Source organism: Siphateles boraxobius, unplaced genomic scaffold, assembly GCF_051911475.1.
Source record: "Siphateles boraxobius isolate OS27281-9 unplaced genomic scaffold, OSU_SipBor_1 31, whole genome shotgun sequence".
Lineage (NCBI taxonomy): Eukaryota > Metazoa > Chordata > Actinopteri > Cypriniformes > Leuciscidae > Siphateles > Siphateles boraxobius.
The window spans coordinates 2,744,187-2,771,853 of NW_027508931.1; the positions used below are offsets into that span (position 1 = coordinate 2,744,187).

Here is a 27,667-nt window from a genome sequence, read left to right on the forward strand (position 1 = left end):
GTGTCCGTGATATTAGAATTTCACTGTAAAACGCCTTATAATAATCCCACAGAATAGGTCAAATATAATAAAGCCACTGCAGCACTGTGCATTTAATATTCCTCGGTATATAACCGTCAAAAGATGATTACACTTTATTGACCATGAATAAAAGCACTTGTGTGCCACAAGTCTAGATTTTCTAAAGGTTCAGGAGACTTTTCCGACGTGAAAGCGAATGCAGGAAGGTAGCTCTTAAAAAATGAAGAGGGGGGAAAGTTCTCAGGTGTGAGAGCTTTTCCCACCCTGATCCCGAAGGCACGGCGCTCAGCTTAAGTTTAAAGTAGAACAGACAAGAGGATGAGATGGTGGCGCACACAAGCCGTGAATCATGTGTGGGTGGAGGACAGCTGGTGGGTAGACGATCTGTGCCCTATTTTAGAGCCCAGATTTGTGCGCGCGTGAATGTGTGTCAATAAATGCTCTGTAAGAAGACTAAAAGAACAATAACATGTGTTTATGCGTCTTATAATGAGGTTAGCGGTGCTCTGGAGAGAGGATGTGTCCAGGAGCGGGGACAAGGCACCCAAGCATGTAACATATGTGCATTTGCACACTGAAATAGCAGATATGTCTACATTTTGAAAAAGAACGACTGCACCTGAAAGTCAAAACTTGGACTAGGCCAAAACAGAAAGCTACGGACCCCCAAAGGGAAATGGTGAAGGGAGAGGGGAAGTAAAATGTATCATATTTCAGTGTTTTTGCGTTCTCTCTGGAATGGTTTACGTTCCCCCAAAACCATGCATTCACTTGCAAAATCTCTCGCGAAACTTTTGCATTCGCTCGCAAAACCTCTGCATCCCTGTGTGTTTGCTCACAAAGACATCAAAAGTTTTGAGTGTGAATGCAAAGTTTCTCAGGAGAACGCAAACATTGTGCATAATTTCTCTGGGAACGCAAACATTTTACAAGCTAACCCAAGGTTTCTTGGAGGAAAGGAAACATTTTCAAGCTAATGTAAAACGTATCGGACGAGAAAACACAAAATTTGCGAGAGATTACAAAGCATTGAAATAATTGTCCTCTCATCTCATTACCCCCCCCCCCCCTATCTCATTACCCCCCCCCCCCCCCCCCCATCACCATGTCCTTTAGGGCCTCCGTAGAAAACACTTGGCGTTCACATGGATCTTTCTTGTTATCCTTTGTCTTAAAAATGTCTAATGTAATAAATTACACAAGAAAAACTATACAAATAAACCAATCACCTATTTTTGATGGTAAATGACTGAACAGCAGCAAAGGAGATGCTTACATGCTTTCAAGAAAACATTTATCAATGAGATCCATCAATCTTACCAAGATCTGTCAGCTAGTTTTAAATTGCATCAGGCTTCATAAATGAAAGCGTATATTCTATTTCTCTCAATCTGATGCTTTTTGCGGTTTCTTTCCATCATTTAACACTATTTCAGTAGGTTAGATTTACGGGAGTATGTGCGGTAGATCAACAACGAAGCGCTACTACTGTTCACAGTGCATCTCTAGAACAATCACCACAGCTGTATTAGCATTGATTTATAAATGTACTCCACATATTTTGAATATATTGCTCATATGTGTTCATATTGGACTGCTTCAGTGGTTTTGAGTATCTGTCCATCCTCCTCAGACCAGAGGAAAGATCACTAATCAGATGTAATTAGCAAAAACAAAAAACGTACCAAAAAGCAAAGTTGTTCAGACTGATGCTAGCACACAGTGAGAGCAGACTGTTAGCAGGATCATTTCAAACACGAACAACTAAACATAAAATATCTTATAAGACAGAGTAAACGTTGGTTTATGCCCGCTGACGTGAGGAGAAGTGAAACGACCCGCCGTTACGTCCAAGCTTTTAGTTAAATGGATAGTTCAACTTCAAATTCTGTAATTTACTCACCCTCACGTCATTCCAAACCTGTCCAACTTTTTCTTCTATGAAACACAAAAGAGGATGTTTTGATAAATGTCTCTGTGGCATTTTTTTTCTTTCTTCAAATGGAATGGTGCAAAACAACTTTGGACCCCATTGACTTTCATTGACAACATTTTTTTCAAAAATGAAGAAAGTATATATATCATACAGGTTTGGAACAACATGAGGGAGAGTAAATTATGACAGAATTTTCTTTTTTTCGAACTGTCCCTTCAATGAATCACAGAGAACTACTAGCGTACTATGATGCACTATGGTGATTGTAGGTCTCACGGATCTATCTGGCCTCGGCGTGAGCACACATACGAGATAGGCGGGAAAGAGTTCTCGTATCATCACTATTCAACAAAAGTCATAAATATGAGTTTATTCCATTCCCAGCACATATACCTAACATGCTGTTTCTCCAAGTCAAGTTCCTTGTCCCAGTTGAGGTAGGCTTGCAAGGAAAAGCACATTTACTAGCGTCTCCTCTCAAAACCACCACATTATAGGGGACACTGTCCACACTCCTGACCACTCAGGACAGCACAGAATGGTAATAAGATCATGAAACTACTTCTTGATCACGTTTAACAGGCACACTAATTGTGCCAAGTGGATAATGGGTGGTTTTGTTTATGGTAGTCCATCAGTTGGTCCATTTCTTTGCACCTGGTGCCCAGATTCACTTTCCAGGAAACACTGAGATCTTGCCAGCCTTGGCCAGCTTGTCGATGATCTGGGCCTCGTAGTCAGCATCATGGACACCTGTTTTACGAAACTCTCCAGAATAGCGGTTCTGCTCCCAATAGTGGTGCCAGTTTCCCCGACTGTCTGCCCCAAAACCAAATACATTCACCTATGAAGTCAAGAGGCAGAAATGAATTCACAGTCACGGCTTGGAAATGTAAATAAAACTTAAAATTCACATATAAAATACTTGAAATGTCTTTCTCAAAAACAAAATGAAACATTCATATTTATATGATTTATAATATAATCTTACATAGTTCACACTGCTGTTCATACGATTTTTTCTTTTGTGAAAAAAAACACAACTTTTATTTAGCTTGGAACCATGGAATTGGTCATAAGTGACAGTAAAGACATTTCAGTTTTGCCATTACAGAAATAAATTGCTAATTAAAATAATTTCAAATAGAAAACTTAGTAAAAGATAAGTTGTAATAATATTTCACAATATTAGTGTATTTTTGTGAGCATAAGAGATTTCTTTCAAAAACATTATTTAAAAAACGTTTAAATAGTAGTGTACACACACACACACACACACACACTTTCTTAGGGACACCTGTTCAACTGCCCGTTGACAAATATATCTAATCAGCCAATCACATGGCAGCAATTCACTCCATTTAGGATATGTAGACATGGTCAAGACGATCTGCTGAAGTTCAGACTGAGCATCAGGGCAACAGTAACTCAAATAACCACTCAAATAACCACTGAGGTACAGCAGCAGAACAACACACCAAGTGCCAATCCTGTCAGATAAGAACAGGAAACTGAGACTACAATTCACACAGGATCACCAATATTGCACAATAGAAGATCGGAAAAATTATCGAAAATCCGGTGAGTGAAAGTGTGTGTGTGTGTGTGTGTGTGTGTGTGTATCATGCCCCCCTAAGGTCTTACCTCATCACATACATGTAGAGCAAAGAACAGGACGAGCATGCCAGTGGAGGGATAACGCCCATGATGATGTGTCCAGCGATCATGGATATATTTAAAGAAAGCTGGGTTGAAGATCTGAACCTACAGGTTTGATATATATGCAGATTTATAGCAGCACAGAGAAAACAGATAAAGACTCAATGTGAGATTGATAGTGTTCTATTGTTCAGGGTCTAAAGAGTGTATTAATTCAGAGAATATAAATCTTTGAGAGACAGGATGGGAATATATTACCTTGTCTTTATCCACACGCAAAAACTGCTTCACTGGAGCATAAGTACTAAGAGAGAGAGAGAGAAACAGAGGGCGATTTGGAAAGATTATAAGTTATAAGTCTTCCCACTTCTGACATCTCCACATCTTTTCATAAAAACCTGTGAGTTGAACTGCTGCTAACTTTCTATTGTTTTTCAGTGAAGTAGAGAATATTGTTGATAAAGTGCTATGATGTGTGGCAGTGAGTGTGTGCTTAGAATGATGAATTTATGGGTCCAGAACACTGCAGTGTGTTCATAGACAGAATATAATCAATGTCTCATTGGCCAAATATTTAATTTAAAATTAAGTAATAATAATAAAAAAAGATTTAAAGGGGACCTATTCTGTCCCTTTTCACAAGATGTAAAATAAGTCTCTGATGTCCCCAGAGTGTGTATTTGAAGTTTTAGCTCAAAATACCCAACAGATAATTTTCTACAGGATGTTTAAATTGTCACTTTTTGAGGCTCAGAAAAGCGCACCGTTTTAGTGTGTATCCCTTTAAATGCAAACGAGCAGCTGCTGCCGGCCCAGAGGGCGGAGCCTCACGAGCTCGCAGGACGTGTGTCAGGACAATCTCTCATCTCACGGAATGATAATTTCAAAACATAAACTCTCAGTAGCCGTGTTCATTTCGACCCGGAGTCGGACAATAATGCCCACAGAGCCAGATAATATATGCTGTATGGAGACTGAACAGGTATAGTCTAGTTTAATTACGGTTATAACTTGTTTTTCCATCTTTCTTTTATCCACTATTAGTACAAGCCTGTTGTAGCGGACCGCGTCCGAATGTTGTAAACATATACTGATGAGTTCAATGAAGTTTACTGTACATCACACAAAAGATGAAGCGTCAATTTCACTCTAGAAAATCACTGTAAGAGCTGAATAAACACTGTAACGTTATAAGAAGTCCGAAACTCTCTCCCTCTCCCTTTCATTATTATCAGCATACACAGCGAAGTATAAAAAACACTCGTTACAACTAACAGTAAACAAATATTATACACACCTTTTCAGGGGATGCTTAATAAACTGGTAAACTGTATATCCGTAAAACAACTCCTGTGAACTGTAATAAAGTGCGCGCTCTCACTTTCATTACTGCCATGATCAATAATGTTAGGCCTATCGCTTCAGTAAATAAACACAGCTATGTGGATTAATACATCCAGCTACACAACACCGACAACGCTTGGGAGACATTCTCGTCAGTGCAGCAATGGCGGATGTGTACAACTATCAACTAGCTGTGAACTCGATCAGGGCGGTTCTATGTTAGAACGGCAGTGTCTGTCAACACTCGTGGGCGGGGCCTGTAGCTTTAGTGACGTCACTAAAACAGCATTCTGAAAACAGGTCGATGGGAGACACAGCTTATGATTTATGGGGATTTTAAAAAAAGGAGTGGGTGGATTTTTATCACTTGTGGGTGGTTGTGTACACACACTGCCATCACACATTGCCATCACACATTTATGTCCAAACACCATGCAAAAGTGAATTTTGCATAGTAGGTCGCCTTTAAATCAATTCTCCAGCTATCTAGCTTTTTTTCTTAATCTTTGTGTCGGTGTTACTGTGTTTACAAGCGGATCTGGCCGGTGGAGAGAGCACTTGTGATCCACAACAAGTCGAGAGTCTTGAAGGGCACCAGCACAAAGCTCACGTTGGCCGCCAGGTTTTTGGCACTCTCTGGGTACATGAAGTGGTGTGTGGTACGGCTGCCGGCATCCTCTTCGTACCCTACAGTGGGGGCCAGGTTCATCCTGGAACACACAGATCCAATTGAATTAGACCGTGAAAACCCTCTCTCACTTTCACTGAAACAAGCAATATTACTTTGGCATTTCATTATTTTCCCCATAGTCAAATGAACAAACAGAAATAGCATTCAGCACTTGCATAGTTTACAGCAAGCGGCAAAAAAAGCAGACAGCAGGAAACCCTCGCCACTCATTGTAATTGCATAGAAAAGAGTAATCAGCACATTATTCAAAATTCTCCTTTTGTGTTCCACAGAATAAGAAAAACATGACAGGGTATCTGCAGAGTTGTTAAAACCAAATAAATGTAAGACTTTTCAAGACCTGCATAAATAAAATGAGTAACCATGTATCTCAGCTTATTTTAAATAAACAGGCTAGCACATATTCAGCTTCAAAAGAGGGAAAAAGCAAGTTTAAAATACTCAAGACATGTTTTATTCAATATTGATAATAAGTACTGTATTGGTTCATGTCATCTCAATACATATGAATTAGAAATCAATCAATATTGGATTTTGCTGATACTATAATGCATTTAAAACGATTTTTGCAGATACTAGTAACATGTATATACTGAATTTAATGTTGAAATTTTAAATGCCAGATCCAGTTTAATGTGTCACTAAAATACACAAATAATAATAAAAGAGAAAGTATTTTATGCATAAAGCACGGCTAAAAAATACAAAAACAACATGTCATAATACATGTAAACATTGTCATAATTCATCAACAGTAGATTGGTAGATAATCTTTGGCATAAATGACTGAATGATATTCATTGATTTTGAACTGCTCTAAAACTGCAAACCTGAAGAACATGCAATGGCACCACATTTTGAATTAGACTGTGCAGCGTTCACACATTTCTTTAATTAAATCATCAACTTTGAAGTTTAATAATCACATCAGGCCGTATCACAGTTCATCCCCAAATTTAAGACCTTGTGATAATTAAGTCATTGCTATACCATTTAGGATATTTAAGACTTTTTATGGCCTTTGATTTTAAGACATTTTAAGACTTGAGAATGAGGACGAATAAATTACACAATTTTAATTTTTGGGCGAGCTATTCCTTTAAGAGAGACAGACTGCAAGAGACTAGCAAGATGATGGAGAAAGGGTGGATTAGACGGGAACGCAGACAGAGTCTGTGTCTGTTCAGGAGACACGTCTATTGCGTCGATGGATTTCAGCGCTTTATATTTTATATATAGATTAGAAAAAAAAACCCTGCTACCATTTCTCATTCTCTATCTGTATCCTACATGTATTCACTCAAATTCAGAGAACTACCTTACATCACCAGGATTTTGTAACATGTAGAATCTCAAGCTTGTATTCAGGCAGCAGGAATTTAAAAAGCTTTAGATGCAGAGTCCTGGAGATTTTAATGCAAAACAACAAATGTACATGTCTGCCTGTTTTTCTCTTTATCTTCTTAAGTCTCAAAGCCAGGCAGATGATTTTCCAATCAAATCTCAAGTGCTTTTCTTCTTATATCATCAATCTTTAATAAACACAGGCCTAAAAAAAAGGCACAATACTCATTTAAAATTACGATTTTTTTCAATGAAACCACAAGGATTATGTTTTATTATTCTACAGCTAGGTTGTGGCATTTAGTGGTAATACAGTTGGTGAATTTTTTTTATTAGTGTTTTCACACCTGCCCTCAAAGAAAAATAATCTTTAATAATAATTTTATTATTGCAATTATTATAAAATAAAGTCACAAATAATTAAACAGAAAATCCACACCAGTACGTAATATAGAAGTATATACAGAAAACGTGTGATACATGGATGCTACAAGGATGCTAACTGATTTCAAGGAAAGTACCGTTTAATTACCATTAAAAAACCTTTCAGACAATGCAAACTTATATGAGCCAATAAACAGCAACAGCAAACACATTCGACTGAGGAAGAAAACTCAAACCATCTCTTAAACTGTCAAAATGAGAGCAGACAGCAGTTAAACAAATAAAGAGATGAGGAGACAGCTGCTGTAGGGCAGAAGATATAGATGGATTCGGAGGAGGACGGGATTAATTTAAGACTTCACTGAAATAGCAGCTCAATTTATACCTCCGTCTCTTTCAGCCTCTCCGTCTCTCTGATCTCTACTAAACATACTCTGTTCTGTCTCCCGAAGGCCATTATTTTACTCTTTTCTTTAAGCAGCAATATGCACAATCTGCCCTTTTCCATGTTCATTCGCCTGAAACCTGAAATTGCAAATGTCAATCCACCATATCTGGCTGTGATCAGTGTCCCAGAAAACAGGACTATTATTGCATACTAAAACTAAGGTGAATACTCCTGATTCAAAAACATTGCTATAAGCTATCAAATAAATAAAACTATATTGATACGGATAAAGATATAGATGTAGCTTTCTTTCTTCAAAGGTTTTGCTAGCAATGTTCTGTTGGTTCCTCATTTTATTCCTTAAAAGGTTATGTAATTGTTTTTAATGTTATATCATTACAATAAATCCTCTATATAACTAGTAATTTATTTGTAGGTTTATGTTTCTTGAAAAATTTTTACACTGTGGAAATGTGCTTTCAAAATTTTACTTTGTTTGTTTGCGTATCCTAGGCTGAAATTGGGCTGAAATTCAACCAATGTTCTAAATTTGCAAAGGAACTATGTATTGATCAACCAATAGAAGATGATGGAGGTGTTAAGGAAACCCATTTGAAAAAAAAACAACTTTATTTTTGCTAAAAGTAGAGAAATGACATATTTCACCTATAATTATAATTATTGAAACTAAAAAAATAATAATGAAAAACTAAACGAAAAGATAATAGTTTTTCAATAAACTAATTTTTAATTAAATAAACTAGTTTTTTAATTTGATAAAAGATAACTTTTTTATATCTTTATATATATTTTTTTACAATTCTCTGAACTGCGGTGCTTAGCCTACTAACATTGTGCGCCCATTGTGTTTTATAGATCAACTAACATAAATGATAATTATAAAGGTTTCTTAAATGACAAACCACATTCACTTATGTTTTTAAGAATAAAAATATCAGCCAAAGACTGACTGACATGTAACGCAACCAATCATAGTTCGTTTTGTTCCGCGTCATGTTTAGTGTGAAACTGAAAAGTTGACGTCCCTACAATAACAGCGTATACATCTAATAAATGAATCATTCAAGACAGTTGTGCAAGTTTACTGTAATAATACAGCAGTGAACTTTACAGTATTCAGTTGATCCTGATAAGAGCTCATTGTCACAGTTGTAAACATGACGCCGTTCTTCTTCCACGATGAGTTTAGCGTCACGGCATTTAAGGTGATGCGTTCTAAAATAACACTGAGCCTGTGCAGGACATGCAATAAGGCAGAGGTAGAGGTAAGAAATGAGAGAAGGCAAAAAATGTAAAAAAAAATGGTTGAAATTTAAAGCTGGTTTGTAGCATACCAGGAATACAGACCTCACTGTTATTAGTATGCTTACTGTAGTGCTTTTTAGTGTTAAATTATTGTAGTTGGGTTAGGTGGCTTAGTTTTTATTGTAAATTTATGATGTAAAGTTGTTGTTTTGTATTTAGACTACTTATATTTATATATATTTAAAAAAATTAATATATTAAATTTTAAGAATGTTTTATTTCATTTTTTTTCTTCATTTTTTTAAATGTCATTCACCATCGTTTTGAAGCTCTTTTTTAAAAAGTATCGGTTCAGGCACCGGTACCGCTTTAAAAGTATTGATTTGGCACCGGTATCGAAAAAAACCCAAACGATACCCAACCCTAATCTTGAATGTGTAATCCATTTCGAAAGGCTGCATTTCAAGACTCACCTCATAATGAAGTCGTGGTCATCAATCACTGGACCGTAACCTGCCCCGCGGAGGTTTCCTGAATTCCCCACCACGGCACAGCGCAGACAGCGGGCAGGGTCCCACGAACCATATGGGGAACGGCCTGGAATGACCTGGAACAGCCTCTGTAGAACTTGCTGGATGTTGTGGGGTTTGAATTGAGGCTGCAACATCTGTACAGGGCCCAGAGGGAAGAGAAGAGAGGGAGGGAGGGAGGAAGAAAGAAAGAAAGAAACTGACATAAGGTTGGGCAGTTACCTTTTAACTTCAAAACATCTGCACACCTGCCTGTGCACACATGCATACTAAAATAAACATCCAGGCAGCCAATTAGCCACTGTGCCAATAAGGCCCTCTGCGGTAAGGAATAAAAAATGTAAAAAACACATTCAAGAACAGACCTAAAATCTTTTCTTTTGTATTTTACTGACATCCCTTCATTCTCCGTTTTCTTTCCTTTCTTTCTCCTCCTCACTGTCCCCAGTTTATCAGGTCTCTATTGTAGCTAATAATTCTTAGCAGATGGTCTTTTAACTGTATTTTTGATCAAATAAATCCATCCTTGGTAAGCAATAAAGACTTTTTTCAAAAACATTACGCAATACAAAATCTTACCAACCCCCAAAATTTTGACCAGTAGTGTATATATTCATTTAAGATACAGTATATGTGCATCTTTAAATGTATAGCACATTTAGGCAAAACTCTGAATTTAAATTCCTGACACCCCACAGGATGCTGAACTGCAATTTGAATTGGAATAACAAGAAAAGGAATTTAATTGTAATTATGCCCATTATACTCTGATATTGGAAATACATTTTTCTGATTAGACATTTTCTAAAGTTCAATTAAGTCCAAAAATTCCAATATTGCCAAAGCAATTAAAGTCCCTCTGTAGTCAATAATGTTATCCTTTAAAACTCATCCTTGATCACCAAAATATGTTTTCCTAGAAAAAAAATATTTTATCGTCTTTTATGAATATGCAAATTAGCCCTGTCTCCACTCACTCAGAGATTCACTCGTGTGATTGTGTAGTTTGTGATGTCAGAAACAACAGCAATTTCAGACGTTTTTGTCTCTGGTTCATTGCAGTTTAAAAGAGAAAATACTCAGCAAAGGTGCTGACTTGCACATTGAATTTGCACATTGTTTGTCTTAAAGCATTTTTTTTTTAAAAACACATAGATATATAAACAACATTAAAAGCTTGATTCTCACCACAGGGGGACTTTTTTATTTTTTTACTACCATTTAGCCAACACCTACAACAGAATTGTGACAGCATGTTTTCGAAGTGCAAAATTCTGTAGTTTCCATAAGTGCAGGCATTTTCCCCACCCTCATCCGCAAATCTTTCTGCTTCTTTTGCTTAATGCAGTCCTCCACCCTCCCTGCTTTTAATTTACTCAGCGCAAGTATTACAGACTAACATTTTTCAGCTGACACACTTTTTTCAGACATTACTCATGTTCTCTTAGCTTCGTGTCGCTTAAACATGATGCATAAGCACAACTGCAGACCGCTAACATCTTTCATTAAAAGGAAAGAAGCACAATAAAATAAGTTTATTTTAATTAAGGACAGTGCGAGTTTTGCAGACTGTTTTGATGTCATTTTGTTTTGTTTTTACCATTTAGGTCAAATGCATGAGGTCAAAAGCATTTCACGAAATCGAACCACAACAAAGTCTATCCACGTCAAGGGAATGGATTTCTAATATAAAAGCTGAAACTGAGGTACTATAAGATTACTTACCACCCACCAGTAGTACACGTCTGAAGGCAGCTGGATGTTGTCCCGAATCCACACAGGCGAGATGTTCGGGTCGTAGTTCTCGTCGAACCAGTCGGAAACGCCTGGGTCGCCCACGCACCGAGAGCAGGCACATGTCTTCTGCTGAGCGTTCTCAGCTGGGATCACTCGGTGGGAACCGGCATAGCTGGGAACTAGCTTAACCCTGCGCGACTCTTCCCATCCCGGGGGTTCAAAGTAAGGCAGGCCGGCTCCTCCTCTCAGGGAGAAGGAGAAGAAGAGCGAGGTGAGGAACAGGAGGGCCAGGGATCCCAAGACCACGCAGACGCGCAGGGAGCATCGCATGCCCCCGCGTTCTCCTGCCGCCACAGCTCCAACGGGTGCCCAGGGCCTCAGCTCACCCGTCCTCGGAGTTCGTGCCCATGTGGCCCATCCCCAACCCCAGCCCAAGCCCAAGCGTCCCTCTCGCTGCGGAGGCACAGACGGCATGCGCCCGCCCCACTGCCATGAACCGGCCCCTGCCACCGCGCCCAACCTGGACTCAGTACTACTTGGCGTACTGAGCGACACAAGCGTTAAACCCAAAAGTGTGTGAATCTCACAAAACTGTTCGCCTGTGAACTATCACTGCTGATCTGCCGTCTGTCAGACTTCTCTTTCAACGCGTCACCGCTGCCATGGAGCCTTTTACCACTCTTTTATTTTATGGGATCTCCTCCAGCTCTCTCTTTCACGCTTCTGAACTGCCACGGTTCAAACAAACACCAGTCTTTCGCCTCTAAAAAATCAGTCTGCTTGTAGGCGTGTGTGTGATCTGCTCTATTCTCCTTGCAGTGACAGTTGGAAGAATAGCCCTCTCTGCGGTTTTGACATCTCAATGCCAGACAAGCTAGGCTGTCATCCGTGTCTGTTCCATTACAGTCCTCTGTGAGTCCAAGTTTGTCACTGTAATTTGGTTTGACCGCGTCCGTACGCTCTGTCTACCGAGCCACTGTGCTGAACTTCACAGCCAGAGGAGGAAAAGGGTGGAGTTTTCTCACAGACTTATAATGAAGTTCTTTTGCAGACATCTTGAATAGCTTTATATCATACAACACACTAAACTCTTTCCATCTCATTCATTTCGCTGTAGTTGCGTATCCTGCAAATTATTTTAAGTACAGACATGCCGCCGCATGTGTCTTGATCCTTGGTCTTTATGATGTCTTCAATGAAACCAGCTTGCAGATTCAACTTTGAGGAACATCAAATTCAACTTTCACTTCCTAGCTTCAATTCCCAACTGTCTGGAAAACAGCAGTGGGGTTTGAACATTCCAGTCTAACTGAGCACTTTAGGACATTCTACATCATAGTTTGACAAGTTGAGCACTTTGACTCTCTCCAGGTCAGTGGATGATAAAAATGAACCAAATTTAAAAAATGGAGTAAAAGATGGCAACAAAGACGATTAAAAGAATCTAATGGCTCAAGAACAAAAAAGGGATTTGAGAGCCAAGGAGCTGGATTATAGAAAAAGGCAAACAAAAAAATGCCATCACTCCATCAGATTTTCTTCTAACACTGCATTTGTCTAGCAGCTAGAGGAGTACGTGATCAGTCGAGTGCATGCGAACGTGTGTTGTGTCGCAGGACTCGCCTGCCAATTTCACGATGACAGCTCTTAACGGAATTGGTGAGTTGGAGAACTCGGATTTCAACAAGGCAATGTGCCCTGACCTGCTGTTGTACTGTAATCTCCAAATCTATAATCTCTGGGATGCTGATGGCCCACCTGTGTGAGCTCTCTTTCTCTTTGCCAGTTTGCTGCTGAGAAAACCCGTCAGTCCGAGAGGGTGCAGTGCATCAGAATCACAGTGGAATCCAGCTGCTGTTGTCTTCAGCTGCTCTTCTTGATTTAGGGTGACCATCCAAACTACAGGGTAACAGACAGACGGACAAGTGCAGAATTATGTAGTAGTGCATATCAAGACAGGGATGCAATTCATAATGTTATTATTTTAAGCTGTGTAGATTTTTTTTAGTTGCACAAATTCTAAGACAGATTTTCATATTCAAACTTTCTGAAAACTACCAAAAAATAGCAGATTATTGGCAAGCAAATTTTAAAATATATATATTGCACACAGTTACATGCCAAAATGTGTTTTGCTTCAGATACATTTTTCTGCATTTAATACAAATTACAACATTATGACTGAAATGTACACAGAAAAATAAAGCAGTGTTTTGAAAAACATATAATATATGTTATGGTTTTTCAACATACAGTACCACAAATGTTTCTACAAATGTACAGGGGGTTCTAAAGTCTGACACACTGAAAGGATTTTGAAATATGTAAAACTAATGAAAAGGTTATGGCAAAATCAATATGAAAATTTTCTGCACTATTCCTAAGGTCACCAATAATTTATGTCGATATGAACTCCTTTGTAATAAAAAAAACAAATATAATTGAATCACAAGATTAGATCAAGAGCTGCTGTCAAAGCAATAGGGAAACAAACCATATACTAAGAAATTCTACCACTCTCAATTCATTTTAATTTTTCAGTCCAACGTCAGTCAAATTTAACCCAGATAAAATAATTTGCAAATAAAAAGTGTATCAATTTAGAAAATAATACAAAATAAATTAATTTTCACAAGTGTTCTCAGATTTTTGCTGCCACTATGAAAAAAAAAAAGAAAAGCATTGTAATATAAACATTACCTGTAATGCACCAAAAGTTGCTGCTCAGATATCCTTATGGTTTCTGCCTCCAACTCATATTTTATTTTTCCAATCCTTCTTCTCCACCCTTCTTGTTCACTGACCTTTCATTTTCATCATATTCACTGATATCTGTCCCTCGCACAAATTTTGTTAAGAAACCACGGTTGAAGTGTTTCTATCTTTGGGGCTCTCTTGTGACCACTGATTTATGTTGAATATTCTCTGTAGAGCATCTGCTGAGCTAAATTACCAGAGCTGAATATGTGGAGCATGGGCACGGATTTAGCTGCTCTCACAAAATAACAGCAACCAATTTGTGCATGTTTTAACAATAATTTAAATGCATGTTTGTAAGAACAGTTTTAACAATTAAAGCAATGCAGGATAATATATTTACACACATCAGTTTGATGCCAACAGTTCAATCGTGGATTTAGAAGAATATATTGAGATAGCATATCAAATAAACAGGTGGCTCGTGCTGCTTTCAGTGTGGATGCTGATTAAATCACGTGCTTGTGATTGTATGCGTGGGTGAGCCGCTAGAGATCACATAATGCTCTCCCTTTAACTTCAATTAGAAGACATGAATTTCAGATTTCATTTTCTCCGGCAGAGGTAAATGCCTACTCTTTGATTGAGACGTTCTCAACCTTAAACGCGCTAAATGCCTAAATTATGAGAAACAGAACGAGGCTGCAATGCACAGTCATTTAATGCTGCTACAGCAAATCAGGTTTAATCGTGTTTTTTTCTGCTGCTGGTGCAACGGGAGCGCGATTAGGTTTGACGTTCTGAAAGGCATGAACTCGACCAAGTTTCGGGTTTTATGTGGGCTCCTAAACTTTGTTCCATTTACCTTTTCGATTTCGAACTCCTTTAGTTTATGTATCCATAGCCAACAACGTAATCGTTTGTCGTCAATAAGTGGATGAGTGTAGTGTGCGATTAATATTCGATTTAAAATAATCTGGTCAGTTGGCCCTATGTTCTGAGGGATTAATATTCGACTTTTAAAAAATAATTCGGTTAGTAGCTTGGTTACGGTTCGAGTTACTAGTTTTAAACTAAACAAATAAGGCTACAAACGATTTTTAAAATATAGAAAGAGATGTCATTTAACGCTGCTATAGCAATTCCAGTTTAATAATGTTTATTTCTGCGACACCCTTCATGCTGCTGCTGATTAGGCTACTTGTTGCCAGTAGTCAGGTTATACGACGGGAGCGCGATCATGTTTGACGTTCTGAAAGGCGTGAACGCGCCCAATTTTTTGCCCACTTTTATGTGGGATTACGCAAACTTTCTGTTCCATTTATCTTTTCGATTTCGAACTCCTTCATTTTGTATGTTCAAAATTCAAATGCTAAAATTAAAATGTAGTCGTCAGTGAGGTGATGAGTGTAGTGTGCGGTTATTTAATGACATTCGACTTATTCAAAATAATTCTATCAGTAGGCTAATGTTCTGGGGCAGTGGTTTGGTTCGTGTTAGTTTTAAACTAAACAAATGACTATTTTTAAAAAATATATGTCGGATGTTTACATTTATCAAAACATGACAAATAATCACTAGGCCTACTCATGTTTTGATGGCCAGTGAAAACTTTTGACGAACTGTAACTTTTAAACTTTTGTGATTAGGCCTACTGAAAATGTAATTTAAAAAAATAATCATAATTAATAATAGTTCGTTAATAATAATTGGCTAATAGTTTATTTATAATTTAATTTGTCTATTTATTTCAATTGCATTGATTGTAATTTGATTAAATGAATCTATGCTGCTCTATACAAAAACGGCATGAGACTTTTATGACCAGCAAATAAGTATGATGCACTGTCTAAAAAAAAAGTATGGAAATCAGTACATCATAGAACATAAAATCTCAAATGAAAGGCAAAATCCTCTTAAAGCAGAATTATGCTCCCAGTCTATTCAATTCATGCTTCATTTTCTCACCAAGCATCACATCCTCTACCCCCATCCAATATCTCAAAATGACAGTCTTCTCATTTATAAAGTCATCAGCACACATTGCTTGCTAGACTCACAACAAACAGGCAGTTGAGATATGGAACCATTATTTTTCTCTTTTGGTCAGCACATATAAACATGAAATGCTACAGATATTGCTTTCACAGTTGTGCTCAACATATTAACACTCATTCTTGACTCGGCACATACACATGACACATGCTTGTAACACGTTCTCAAGGATCAATTCACGCAGAGAACACGATTATCAATTTTTCCATCTCTTCCTCCCTCAAACTCTGACACGGATATTACATACAAAACATCCACTGACCTTAGCTTACCCTTTCTTTCCCTCTCTCTTTCGTTGTTCAGTTGCTTTTAGTGGGTCTTGACCAATGTGCCTGGTCAGCAAGGGTGAGCCGAGCACTTTAGTGTGGGTGTCTGAGTTGCCTTGGCAACGAAACCTCACAGCTGGCTGCAATGGAAATGTAATTGAAAGGGAAAAGCAGACATTCACATACTGGGTGGGCTTGCATTCTCTCCGACTCACATGTTGGACAGGTTGTTCCCAAATATTCAACAGTCAATGCTCCAATTTTGCGCTATAATCAGATTGGATGGAAGCAGAGAGGAAAAATGATGCCTGTCCAGTGACTCTTGGGTTAACAAAACTGACTAAACGTGCACTCTCTCGTCTGAGGATTAATCTAATCATAAAATAGTAATTTTCAACGGTTTGGCCCTAAGGCTTAATCTAATTTCATGTTTAATGGATTAAACCCTTTTAAAGCTGGATACATTATTGCTTGTTAGACCTCTCTTGGGAGAAAAGTATGATTATCGTGTCTTTTTTTTTTCCATTTAAAAATGTAGACTAAATTTATGATTTAGTCAGTGGAATGTGTTTTCAGAAGCCTTTATTCAATGGTTCTTTGTTCAGTCAACATTTTGAAACTCTATAACTGTGAGAGGAATAGCATTTAATTCTTGGGAATGTGGGCATCATGCTGTTAGTGCCAGTGTACATTTTCAATCACAGAGCCATTCCTCAGATAAATAATCCCAAACTGAGGTCATAGTAATTTACAGATTCCTATACTTAACTTTATTCGAAGATGTGTTGTAAAAAGAAACTTTTTTTTTTTTGCAAGGCTATAGTCCTAGTTTGCATCACAGTCACACTAATCACAAAAAACTATAACCTTTCACATCAAGCCCTTGCAAGTAAATGACGTAAAAACAAGTTAAAAAAATGCCTATACCTCTAATCAAATTCAAGTCTCAAATTCATTTTATGTAGCCTTCAGCTACACTCATATTTCCCATTCTGCCTATCAGAAAATACTGGCTCTCATTTTTATTTCTTTTTCAGTTTCGTCTTATTTTATACTCTCTCAAGGGAAAATGAATTTAGCCTTGTGCACTAAACATGAAAGTAGAACTAGATATAACCTTAGGTGCTATTTTGACTCATCTGAACAAGTTTCTGTCTGATTAACTCAATGTCACAATTATCTTGGGCATAGATAAAAAGCTTTAAGTTCTCATCTAAAAAAATCCTTCGCACCAAATTTATAATAATCTAACATAAACAAAAACATTCCATGCAATCTCTTTTGACAGACATTAAATATCTCCAGCTAACACTTTCTTTCTTTTAACTCTGAGACTATATCTTATCCATGAAATGGAGCATTACCCTGAGGCACTGGATCAGTTATCATCAGCATACAGCTAAGCAATCCGTACCCCTGAATTGTGTTTGTGCCCGAGAGCAATGAGTTAACATGCCCTCTTGAGTCACATTCTCCTGGAGCTACTGTTGTTGACCCTTCATCATGCCTTTCTACATCTATCCACAGGGGATGCCAACACCAGTCAGGTCCTCCGCATCCAGCCCGCAGAAGCTGGTCTATTATGATCAAGCATGATAACCCACAGACACATTGCTGTAGAAAACAGTCTTCATGGATCTCAAATGCCTGGGAAGAATTCTGAAGTTTTCAATCATCTAAATCAGAGCATAAAGCATCTCAAAGAAGCAAACAGACCATAGAAGTTAAAAACGATTGAACAGGACAGTTTTGTTTGTCACAGCAGCAATGGACGGTACAGTCACTATATGTCTTATTCTTGCATAAACTGCCTCACCAGAAATATGTGTTTGTGTGCCATGGGAGCTCTTAACAGCTGAGGCTGCCCAAGTGTCTGACTCAGCACCCCATCCCTTGCTTCGGCCTCTAAAATGCAGTATGTGAGTATGTAAGCTCCTATTCAGGAACATTGACTTTGACTTAAGGCATAAGCACAGGCGAAGTGAGTGACCTATCAATTACAAAAAATATATATATAATAATCAAATAACTGTCATTTTAATATCTGTGTATAACCGGGTTTAGAGTACCAGGTAGGTTTATTTAACAACAGAAATTGAAAAATCATAAATTTATGTAAAAAATAAATCCCTGCTTAGTCTTCACTATGAATTAAATACTGATTCTTATTAGAGCTACAAACGTTACTCAGCCAAGAGCAGTGAGAGATTTTCTCTTTTTCGTTGTTTGACCAACATTAAGCACACAGTCGGAAGCAGGTTTATTAGAAAGCTGTCACTTTAGGAGCTGCACAGAGCCAATATATTGGCACTTTGTTCTTAACTGTTTCCTCAATTTAATACAACTGACTGTGTTTATGTGAATACTCACCAAGACGGGCATTTGGACATAACCTAATTTATAAGCTTGAGGAAGAGAATTGAATTCGGGATCGCGCACTGTCCGAGAGTCGGTTTTCTGTGCGCGGGAGTACTTCGCTTAGCTAGCCTGTCGCCATAGGGGTAATTTGCGGGTGGGACATGTCCCAACCACTTTTTGCCAGGGTCGATTGTGTCCCGACCACTTTTGAAACATCTCGCCACACGGATGTACCAATACAAATAAATAAAACATCTCCAGTTAACTCTAGTAGAGCCATCATTTCGTTCGTTTGTTAAATAAGAGGTGATTTGAAATGTGTTGCTTTTGAAATCAAGTGACCAAAGTGCTCGTTGCCGCTGCTATCAGTGGCGCGGATACAGTGTTCTGTTGTGACTCGCGCACAGTCCTCACACGGACGCGTGCTTCAATCCGTAGTGGAGAGACTCTCTCTATTCGTTACGGTGAAATCACAAAATATAATGCACAAGAAAACGTGTCCCTGCTTGATATACAACCACTAATAAACAATCGGTTTTGATGAGGGGAAAAACCTATAGTGCGGAATAGAACCCAGAACCTTTGACACGCTTGGCAAAAGTTCTGCCAATGTAGGCCTATATTAGATCTCATCAAACGACAAATTAAACACAATGTACAATTGTATACTATGTACCCCCCCCCCCCCACACACACACACACCTGTCCCACCCACTTTTTAAAACAAAGTTACACCTCTGCATGTCACTTACAGTCGTGTCCAGTCTAGCCTACTCTCTTTTGTCTGTGCCTCCCCAAAACGTTGTAATCTTTTGGAGTGTTAAAATCATGCAGTTATTGTAAGCAGTTGTGAAATGTACATTTGCAATATATCATGCAGCCCTAATTAAAACCTTGTATTTTCAAATGATGCACTTTGAAATCATAAAAAAGCAGACAAATGGATACAATATGTAGTCAACCTGACCTACCCGCTCCTCACTGACCTTGTCTCCATTGCTCTTTCACATCTCCTCACAGTTCCCCTGTGGCATATTCATGAATTATCCATGCATCTGCGGCTGTACCTATCTTCTGATCTATCAACAGTATCTATTTCTATTTGGCAAGTACAGAAAAAGATGCTCTTTCAGCCTGTGTCCCTTTCTATGTCACACCTCTCCATTCTCTCACCCATTTTTTCAAATTAAAAATGTTTTTAATCCCTTTCTCTGCATGAGAGAGTGTTTCTTCTCCTCTCAAAGTGTTCAGAAATGTCTCTCTCTCCCTCACTCATCCAGTAAAGATCCTCTCAGGCCACCTAGACTGGGACCAGATGCCAAGGCCTGTCGCAGAGCCCGTCGATCGAGAGGAAAACCAGGGGCAACGCTGGCCCCGAAGCCCTCATTGCTGGCACGGTTAACCCTTATCTGACCACCTCACTGAATGTTGCTCACATATTCTGAAGTCATAAAAAAGTGCTGCAATGAGCGGTTATAAAGTTGTGTGCCAATTATACTTTCCCTTAATCTATCAATTAGATGTCAACAACTCATATAAACTCAACTCAGGCTGGCTATTTGCTTTCCAGACTGATATACATGGCGAGCTACAAAATTAAAATAAATACCAGATCTATTTTGTTAACGCGTCATTTGGATTAATTTACAATCAGCAAATGAGGCAAGCTACAGTTGTGAGTGCTTGTTCAGTGTCACACTGCAATAATCTAATCAATCTAATGTTTTTAAATAATCTAATCAATCTAATGTTTTTAAATAGAGAAAGGCGAGAATGTCATGTTACCTTCCTGTCTAGGCTGAACTCAGGACATTTTTATGGAATCTTGTTTCTGCCACAAAAAAAAGCTGTTATCTATCAATTATTTTTTCTAAAATAAAAAAAGTGACAATTTGGAGTTATAATTTCAAATTGTGAATTTGAAATTAGGGAACTGCAAGAGATAAACTTGGAATTGTGAGAAATAAAGTCAGATTTGTGAAATTTAAACCAATTGTAAGAGTCAAAACTGCTAGATAAAAAGTCGCAATTATCTTTTTTTGTTTATACCGTGGCAGAAACAAATGTCCGTATATTTGCGACTGTTGCTGAGTTTAAAAACCATTACATTTTCAGTGATCTGAACATGATGAGCATCTGAAAGAAAACTATTCCATCTGTTTGGGTTTGGGAGCAGGTCTCCCAGGGAAGGAGAAACCATGCATGTACGAACACACGCAGATATAAAGATATACAGATATAAAGACAACTCTTTTGTTCAGCAGCAGGTGCCCTATTGTTATTTTCTGTACAATCCACATGGTCTCCAAATGAAGAAGAATAAATGTTGAATTGAGCTATTTTATAAGTTGAGCTATATTATAAGTTGATATAGCTGGATGTCAGGTGTTGTCACAGCTCTTTGAATTAACCAATTAGAGCCCATGATAGAAAAAGATAACCTATTTAAAAGCTCTCATATCTGACTCGTTGACTGCGTCCTCGCTCTGTACACAGTGTTAACCTAGTTAAGGCTAAGTCAGCAGGACTTTTGCTGGCTCCTAAAATTCCCCAGGTACTATGTTAGCCTAGTTACAGAAGATGATGAACATCTGTCATATGGAACAGTTGCTCAAACAAGACAAGTTCCCAGTCTAACACACAAACTCCTTTTTTTATCCACTCTTTTACACCACACTGTAAAAAATTATGTCAGTAAATCATGACATATGTTTATCAAAATAAGTTTTACAAGATCCAACTGATTGTTAAAGCCATTTTAATGTAATTTAAGTTGAAACGACTTATACATCTAAGTTGATTGAACTTAAAAATTTAAGGCAGCAACTTTTTGTTAGTGTTTTTTTTTAGTTTTTTTACAGTTGAATAGACTGTTTTAGACTGTAATTCCAGCTCAAGGACATGCATGTTCAAGAAACACATTTACCCCTTTTCCACCAAAGCATTTTGAGAGCCGGTTCGGAGCCGGTGCCTACTCGCGAACCGGTTCTTTGTGTTTCGACAGCCAAAGAACCGGTTCTCGGCCAGGAAAACTGGTTCCAAAGCGGCACCAACTCTTTGCTGGACTAGAACCAGAGAACCGTTCTTTTACCACCGTGTCATGCTTACGGCGGGGCTGGAGGCGGGTTTAGATGTGTCCTAAACATATTTTATGACCGCAAAGCCAGGAGAAACATTTGCAGAAACACGATGTAGTCCACCATTGTAATTATTATGCTTGAAGTTGGCGCAAGCGTTTCTAGCTTTTTTTAAATTTTATTTTTTTATTGAAAACATTATGTAAGCAAAGAAGAAAACAGTCAAAATATAGAACAAATAAACGGAAAGAAAAAAAGACACAAGACAGAGGTACATAACTAATCAGAAATGATTACATATCAAAGGAAAAGATTAAAAGACTTACTTATTTCAATTGTTTTTAAAGCCTTCATGGAACACAAGTTAGAGATAATCCCAAAATAATGTACTTGCTAGCGTTTCTGTATGGCGACGTACACAGTGACGTAACGACGTCGTTCGCTGGGCGCTCTAGTCAGTGGGAAAACAAACCGGTTCTGAGAAGGTTCGCAAGTTGAACCAACTCCGAACTAACTTTGAACCAGCACCAGTTCCGAACCCGTTCTTTTTTGGTGGAAAAGGGGTAATTGTCACAGCATCGATGTGGCTTTACAACACACACGGCACAGGAGACTCAAAACACTGTTTTCAACTAAAACCAGAAAACTTTTTATGCGTTTAAGCCATTTATTTATACAACAGAGTTTTTGGGGGCTGAAAACGCAAACTTTGAAAAAACGGTTTCAAAATGCATGTAGTGATACCATTATCGTCTGTGTAAACTACAAAAACATGAATGTGTGAAAACGATGACATCATGTGCATGTGTATTACGTGTACAGTCTGTAGGCGTGTCTCTTTCTTAAAAAAGTGACTTCGCCAACTACTGGGCTGGCAGCATAACACGTTTTTTTTTTATCGTTTTCACAGATCCATGTGAACAGGATCATTTTGTCAACATTTTTATCTGCAAACGAAAAAAAGGAAAACTTTTCAGTTTTTAGCACATAGTTGTTATGTAAACATACACTCAATGAAACAATCTTTAATAAACTAAACGATCACTCAGGAAAACGACAGGAGAAATAACAAGTCTTACCACACTTAAAGGTCCCATATTATGCCCCTCTTCACAAGATATAAAATAAGTCTCTGATGTCCCCAGAGTGTGTAGTGTTCATTTCGACCCGGAGTCGGACAATAATGCCTACAGAGTCAGAGTGCTGTATAGAGATAGAACTGGTATAGTTTAGTAATTTAATAACGGTTATAACGGATTTGTCATCTGCTTGTTTGTAGGCTATCCACTATTAATAGCCTACAAGTCTGCTGTTTCGGACCAGGTCCGAATGATGATCAAACATATACTGATGAGTTTAATAAGGTTTATTGTACATAACACAAAATATGAAGCGTCAATTTACTTAAGAAACTCACCGTAAAGGTGAGTAAACAGTAAGATATATGAAGTGCGCAAGTAGCCTACATAAACGAATTTCGGTAGAGTTGAGGGAGCATTTTCTATAAAAACAAAATAATTCCACCTCGTCTTCAGCGGTTGCCTCAGATTTCGGGAGTAAATAGAGAGAGCTATGTGGAATAATACATCCAGCTACACAACACCTACAACGCTGGGATACATTCTCGTCAGTGCAGCAGCTGTGAACTCGATCAGGGCGGTTCTATGTTAGAACGGCAGTGTAAGTCAACACTCGTGGGCGGGGCCTGTACTTAGTGACGTCACTAAAACAGCATTCTGAAAACAGGTCGTTGGGAGACACTGCTGATGATTTATGGGGATTAATAAAAAGGAGTGAGTGGATTTTTATCACTATTGGGTGGTTGTGTACACACACTGCCAACACACATTTATGTCCAACGTGAATTTTGCATAATATGGGACCTTTAAACTGGCTGGCAGATAGGCAAACCAAAACACAATGACAATAAAACAGAACTATAGACAGAACATAACCATTACACACATCAGGTGATTAAAATATTAAATTCTATGATTTATTCATTATATGTTTTCAGCACTGAGTAGGGCTGGGACGGTATGGATTTTTTCTAACCGCGGTTGAAAAGCAAGAAATTCCCACGGTACAGCGGTAAACCGCTTTAAATCCATGTCATTAGACACAACGTGCACACATGTGCAGGCCAATGTTTTTTTTGCGGTGATGACGGTGACAAGCTCAGACCCGCGGTAGGCGTCACGTGACCGTGGTATTGCGGTAACCGTCCCAGCCCTAGCACTGAGTCACTGTGCATACCGTCGCAGAAGATTTAATAAGAAATTGATGATCCTCCATTAAGCCTTAGGAAACATTACACTGGATGTCTACAACTCAGCCGGGCCATTTGCTTTCTGGACTGAATATGCATGGTGAAATGCAAAACAGATTTATTTTTGAGTGCATGTGTCCATGACACTGTAAAAAATAAAAAATATTACTAACATTTTACCATAAGGTTTCATTTGATAACAATAGTTAACTACATTAGTTAACATGAAATAACAACGACCAATACTTCTACAACATTTATTAATGTTAACATTTACTAATACATTTTTTAGGTCAAAAGTTGTTTATTAATTAACATTACCAAAGGTTAATAAATGCTGTAAGAATATAGTTCATGTTAATTAACTAAACTGTTAACAAATGAGATCTTATCGTAAAGTGTTACCAAATAAATGTTCTTAGTTGTATTATTATTTTGAAGATTATGCATGTTTACAAGACGATGCCATTCTATCCGAGCTTTTCTACTTCAAAATGTCATGTTAATTCAATGTGTTGTTTCTTTGTAATTATTTGCTAAATTGACTAGCAATTTTTTTTTGAGTGAAAATTGTTTTAAAATAAATCCTATACACCATTTTTCAGTGCGCATGATATTTCTTCAAAAGAGAGCCCTATCACCACAGCCACGCAATTAACACAAACTGCAACTGTCCTCAAAATCTGTCACTGAAAAGGGACCAATTAGCAAAGGGCAAATTGCATGTCATGATAGAATCAGATATTAATTAAAGGTGTTGCAGCAAAGCCTTTGTTTAGATATTGAGATATTGTGTGACAGAGAAGTTAAAGCACCATAAAATGGGCCACTCATCTGAAACGCCATGATCTGCCAAAATTCTTATCTGTCTAATTCAAATACTAGTAAAAAACAAACCTTTATCAGTTCAGACCAATACTTGAGTATAACTTGGTAATTTAGGTCATATGTTATGCAACTCGGTATGGTCAGAACAGACTTTTTACAAAACAATAAACAAATCTAAAAAACATTACATTTCTTCTTCAGAAAAAAAATAAAAATAATATATATATATATATATATATATATATGTATATATATATATATATGTATGTATGTATGTATGTATGTATGTATGTATATATATATATATATATATATATATATATATATATATAAACAGCTAAGTTAAGCTAATCTAGTTTAAAAACCACTAATAACTACCAATTTATCTGTGATAATTGCTAAATGCACAGTTCTTTGGGTCAGCTAAAGTCTACGAAAAGCTTTAAAGCACAGAGTTTATTAATGCACAAGTGATGTGGAAACTCTTAAACAGCCATGTATCGGATGGCTAAAGTGATTCTACTTGTCCTAAAACAATGGAAGGAAATCTTGCACTTTTACCATAAGTTTCCATAAGAAAATGGATGTTAATAGATATTTAATAAATTTCTGTTGTCTTTCTGGACAACTTACTGCTTATTTGATTTCACTTTATTTAGTTCAGCTGTGTCTACTTAGAACAAACTGCATAAGCACGAGACAAAGACTTGATTAGGTCACCCTGTCATATCAACCCCAAGAAAATCCTTTACTACCCTTCTTTCTTTCCTGTATCTAAGCAACGCTAGCAGATCGGTAAGGGTGGGTATAGAGTGGAATGAGACCCTCACATAAATGAGATGGGTTCGGACACAAAGGGGCAAGCCACGGGTCCCTCTTGAGTGCCTCTATGCATGATGCGGGCCATGGACCACTCAAGCTACACAATCTGGGACTATCTGCTTTAAAAAATAAAAAAGGAGGGATGAGACATTAATGGACTGAAAACCACATAAGCATTGACCACAACAGGTTATCTCACACAATGGACACAAATCACAAATGTGATGATGCTCATGCTTTCCTTACCTTGCAATGCCTCTTAAGATGCATAACCTTTCATCTTGATGTATTCTCAAAACTGGGGCAGTTTTTGGATATAAAGACACCCACTTCTCCTCCTCTCTAGAATGTAAATTTCTGCAGACTGTTGTAGATGTTGCACTAAATGAAGAGCATTCAGCTTCCATCTGATTGTTCACATTGATTCTTTGTCGGTAGTTGCTGCAGCGTCCACATAATATGTTGATGCAGATGTGCACAAAATGTCCTGCTGTGCGTTATTTTAGCGTCTCTAAGCCCTTGGCTTGGATAATGTTCAACAATGTAATTCTCACAACGTTGCGTGTAGTCCGTGTGTTGCCCCCCCTCAACAAGACACCCTTACCCCACATTCTCCAATCGCCTTTTACAGTCTACTGGGATATGTAGTTCTTTAAATGATTTAGCACTAAACTGCGAACCTTTACTTTGCTCGTGCAGTTACTCAAGTGACTTACCCAATACATTATTTATTGTGTATTTATCTACAGAACACCTGAAAAGTGGTGTAAGTTGGTGGCAGATGTTGCGTGCGAGTCCTGCGCCTTTCCGTACTACATTTCCCACAATGCATTTGGGACAGATGGAATTCACAGCAGACCGCTAAATGCTGTGATTGAGGATGCTCAGAGAATAGGCTATACATTCAATCTGCCCACAACGAATTTAAATTATATATTCTCTCTCTCTCTCTCTCTCTCTCTCTCTCTCTCTCTCTCTCTATATATATATATATATATATATATATATATATATATATATATATATATATATATATAGTCCTACATACATAGGCTATTCTATATTTTTCGTATATTCATAGGCTATCTGTTGTTAAATGTAATCAGTGTCCTGGAAATAAAATAAAAACTTTTTTGCATAACCAACAGACACATAGGCTACATTATTTTTTATGATGTTGAGATGCTGTATTAGAAGTGGGTAGCATTCAGGCTATTTTTTTCCTACTGTATATATATGCATTACATTTGGAATTAATTCTCAATGTGAATTACAGACAAGTCCCAGTTGATGCTCTGCTGCCGCCTTGTGGAAATTATTCATGCCTTCTTGAGACTGCACAACTAAAAAGTGTAAACTTCACACACTTTTTTTTAACGAATTTTATTTGGTCATAATAAATAACAGAGAAGCTTAGATAATAATGTGATCAGGTCTACAAACCGATGCCTCTGTAAGAGTCATGAGTCTTTTGCTTGAGCAGCAACCTCAGGTAGGCTAGATTGTGAATAAATTATAGTAATAGCTTCGTGAATTTGCACGAATAGGGAGTGGTAGCCAACCAATATTTTGCACAGGTTATAACAATACATTGTAAAAAATATATTGTTGGTTTAACATAAACCATAGTGTTGGTATATGTTGGTAATGGTTGAAATACATTTTGTTTTCTTTTTTCAAATTTCGTTGTATACCATGCAATGACAATACAATACAAAACTAAACGGTAGTAACCTGGTTAGCTTAAGAGTTTGAGTTAATACAATGAAAGGGATTGGTTTAATCAACAGAAAATCTAAATATTATGTTACCTGAAACACATTAATTATATAAGTTGATCTGACATAAGAAAAAGAAAGTTATGATAGCAAATCATTAATATACTGTATATATATATATATATATATATATATATATATATATATATATATATATATATATATATATGGCAAGGCAAGTTTATTTATATAGCGCATTTCATACACAATGGTAATT

At 37.6% G+C, this 27,667-nt stretch overlaps 1 protein-coding gene across 1 annotated transcript; it reads right to left on the reverse strand.

Moving 5' to 3' along the window:
- Positions 1-2,148: 2,148 nt before the first annotated feature.
- On the reverse strand, positions 2,149-26,274 carry st3gal2 (ST3 beta-galactoside alpha-2,3-sialyltransferase 2). Its single transcript, XM_077193354.1, has 7 exons — positions 25,919-26,274; positions 11,289-13,199; positions 9,507-9,700; positions 5,491-5,670; positions 3,875-3,920; positions 3,602-3,721; positions 2,149-2,801 (listed from the first exon to the last, which is right to left on the reverse strand). Exons 2-7 carry the CDS (start codon positions 11,772-11,774, stop codon positions 2,628-2,630), a joined length of 1,200 nt encoding a protein of 399 aa, XP_077049469.1. The 5' UTR covers positions 11,775-13,199; positions 25,919-26,274; the 3' UTR covers positions 2,149-2,627.
- Between the last annotated feature and the right edge of the window lie 1,393 nt (positions 26,275-27,667).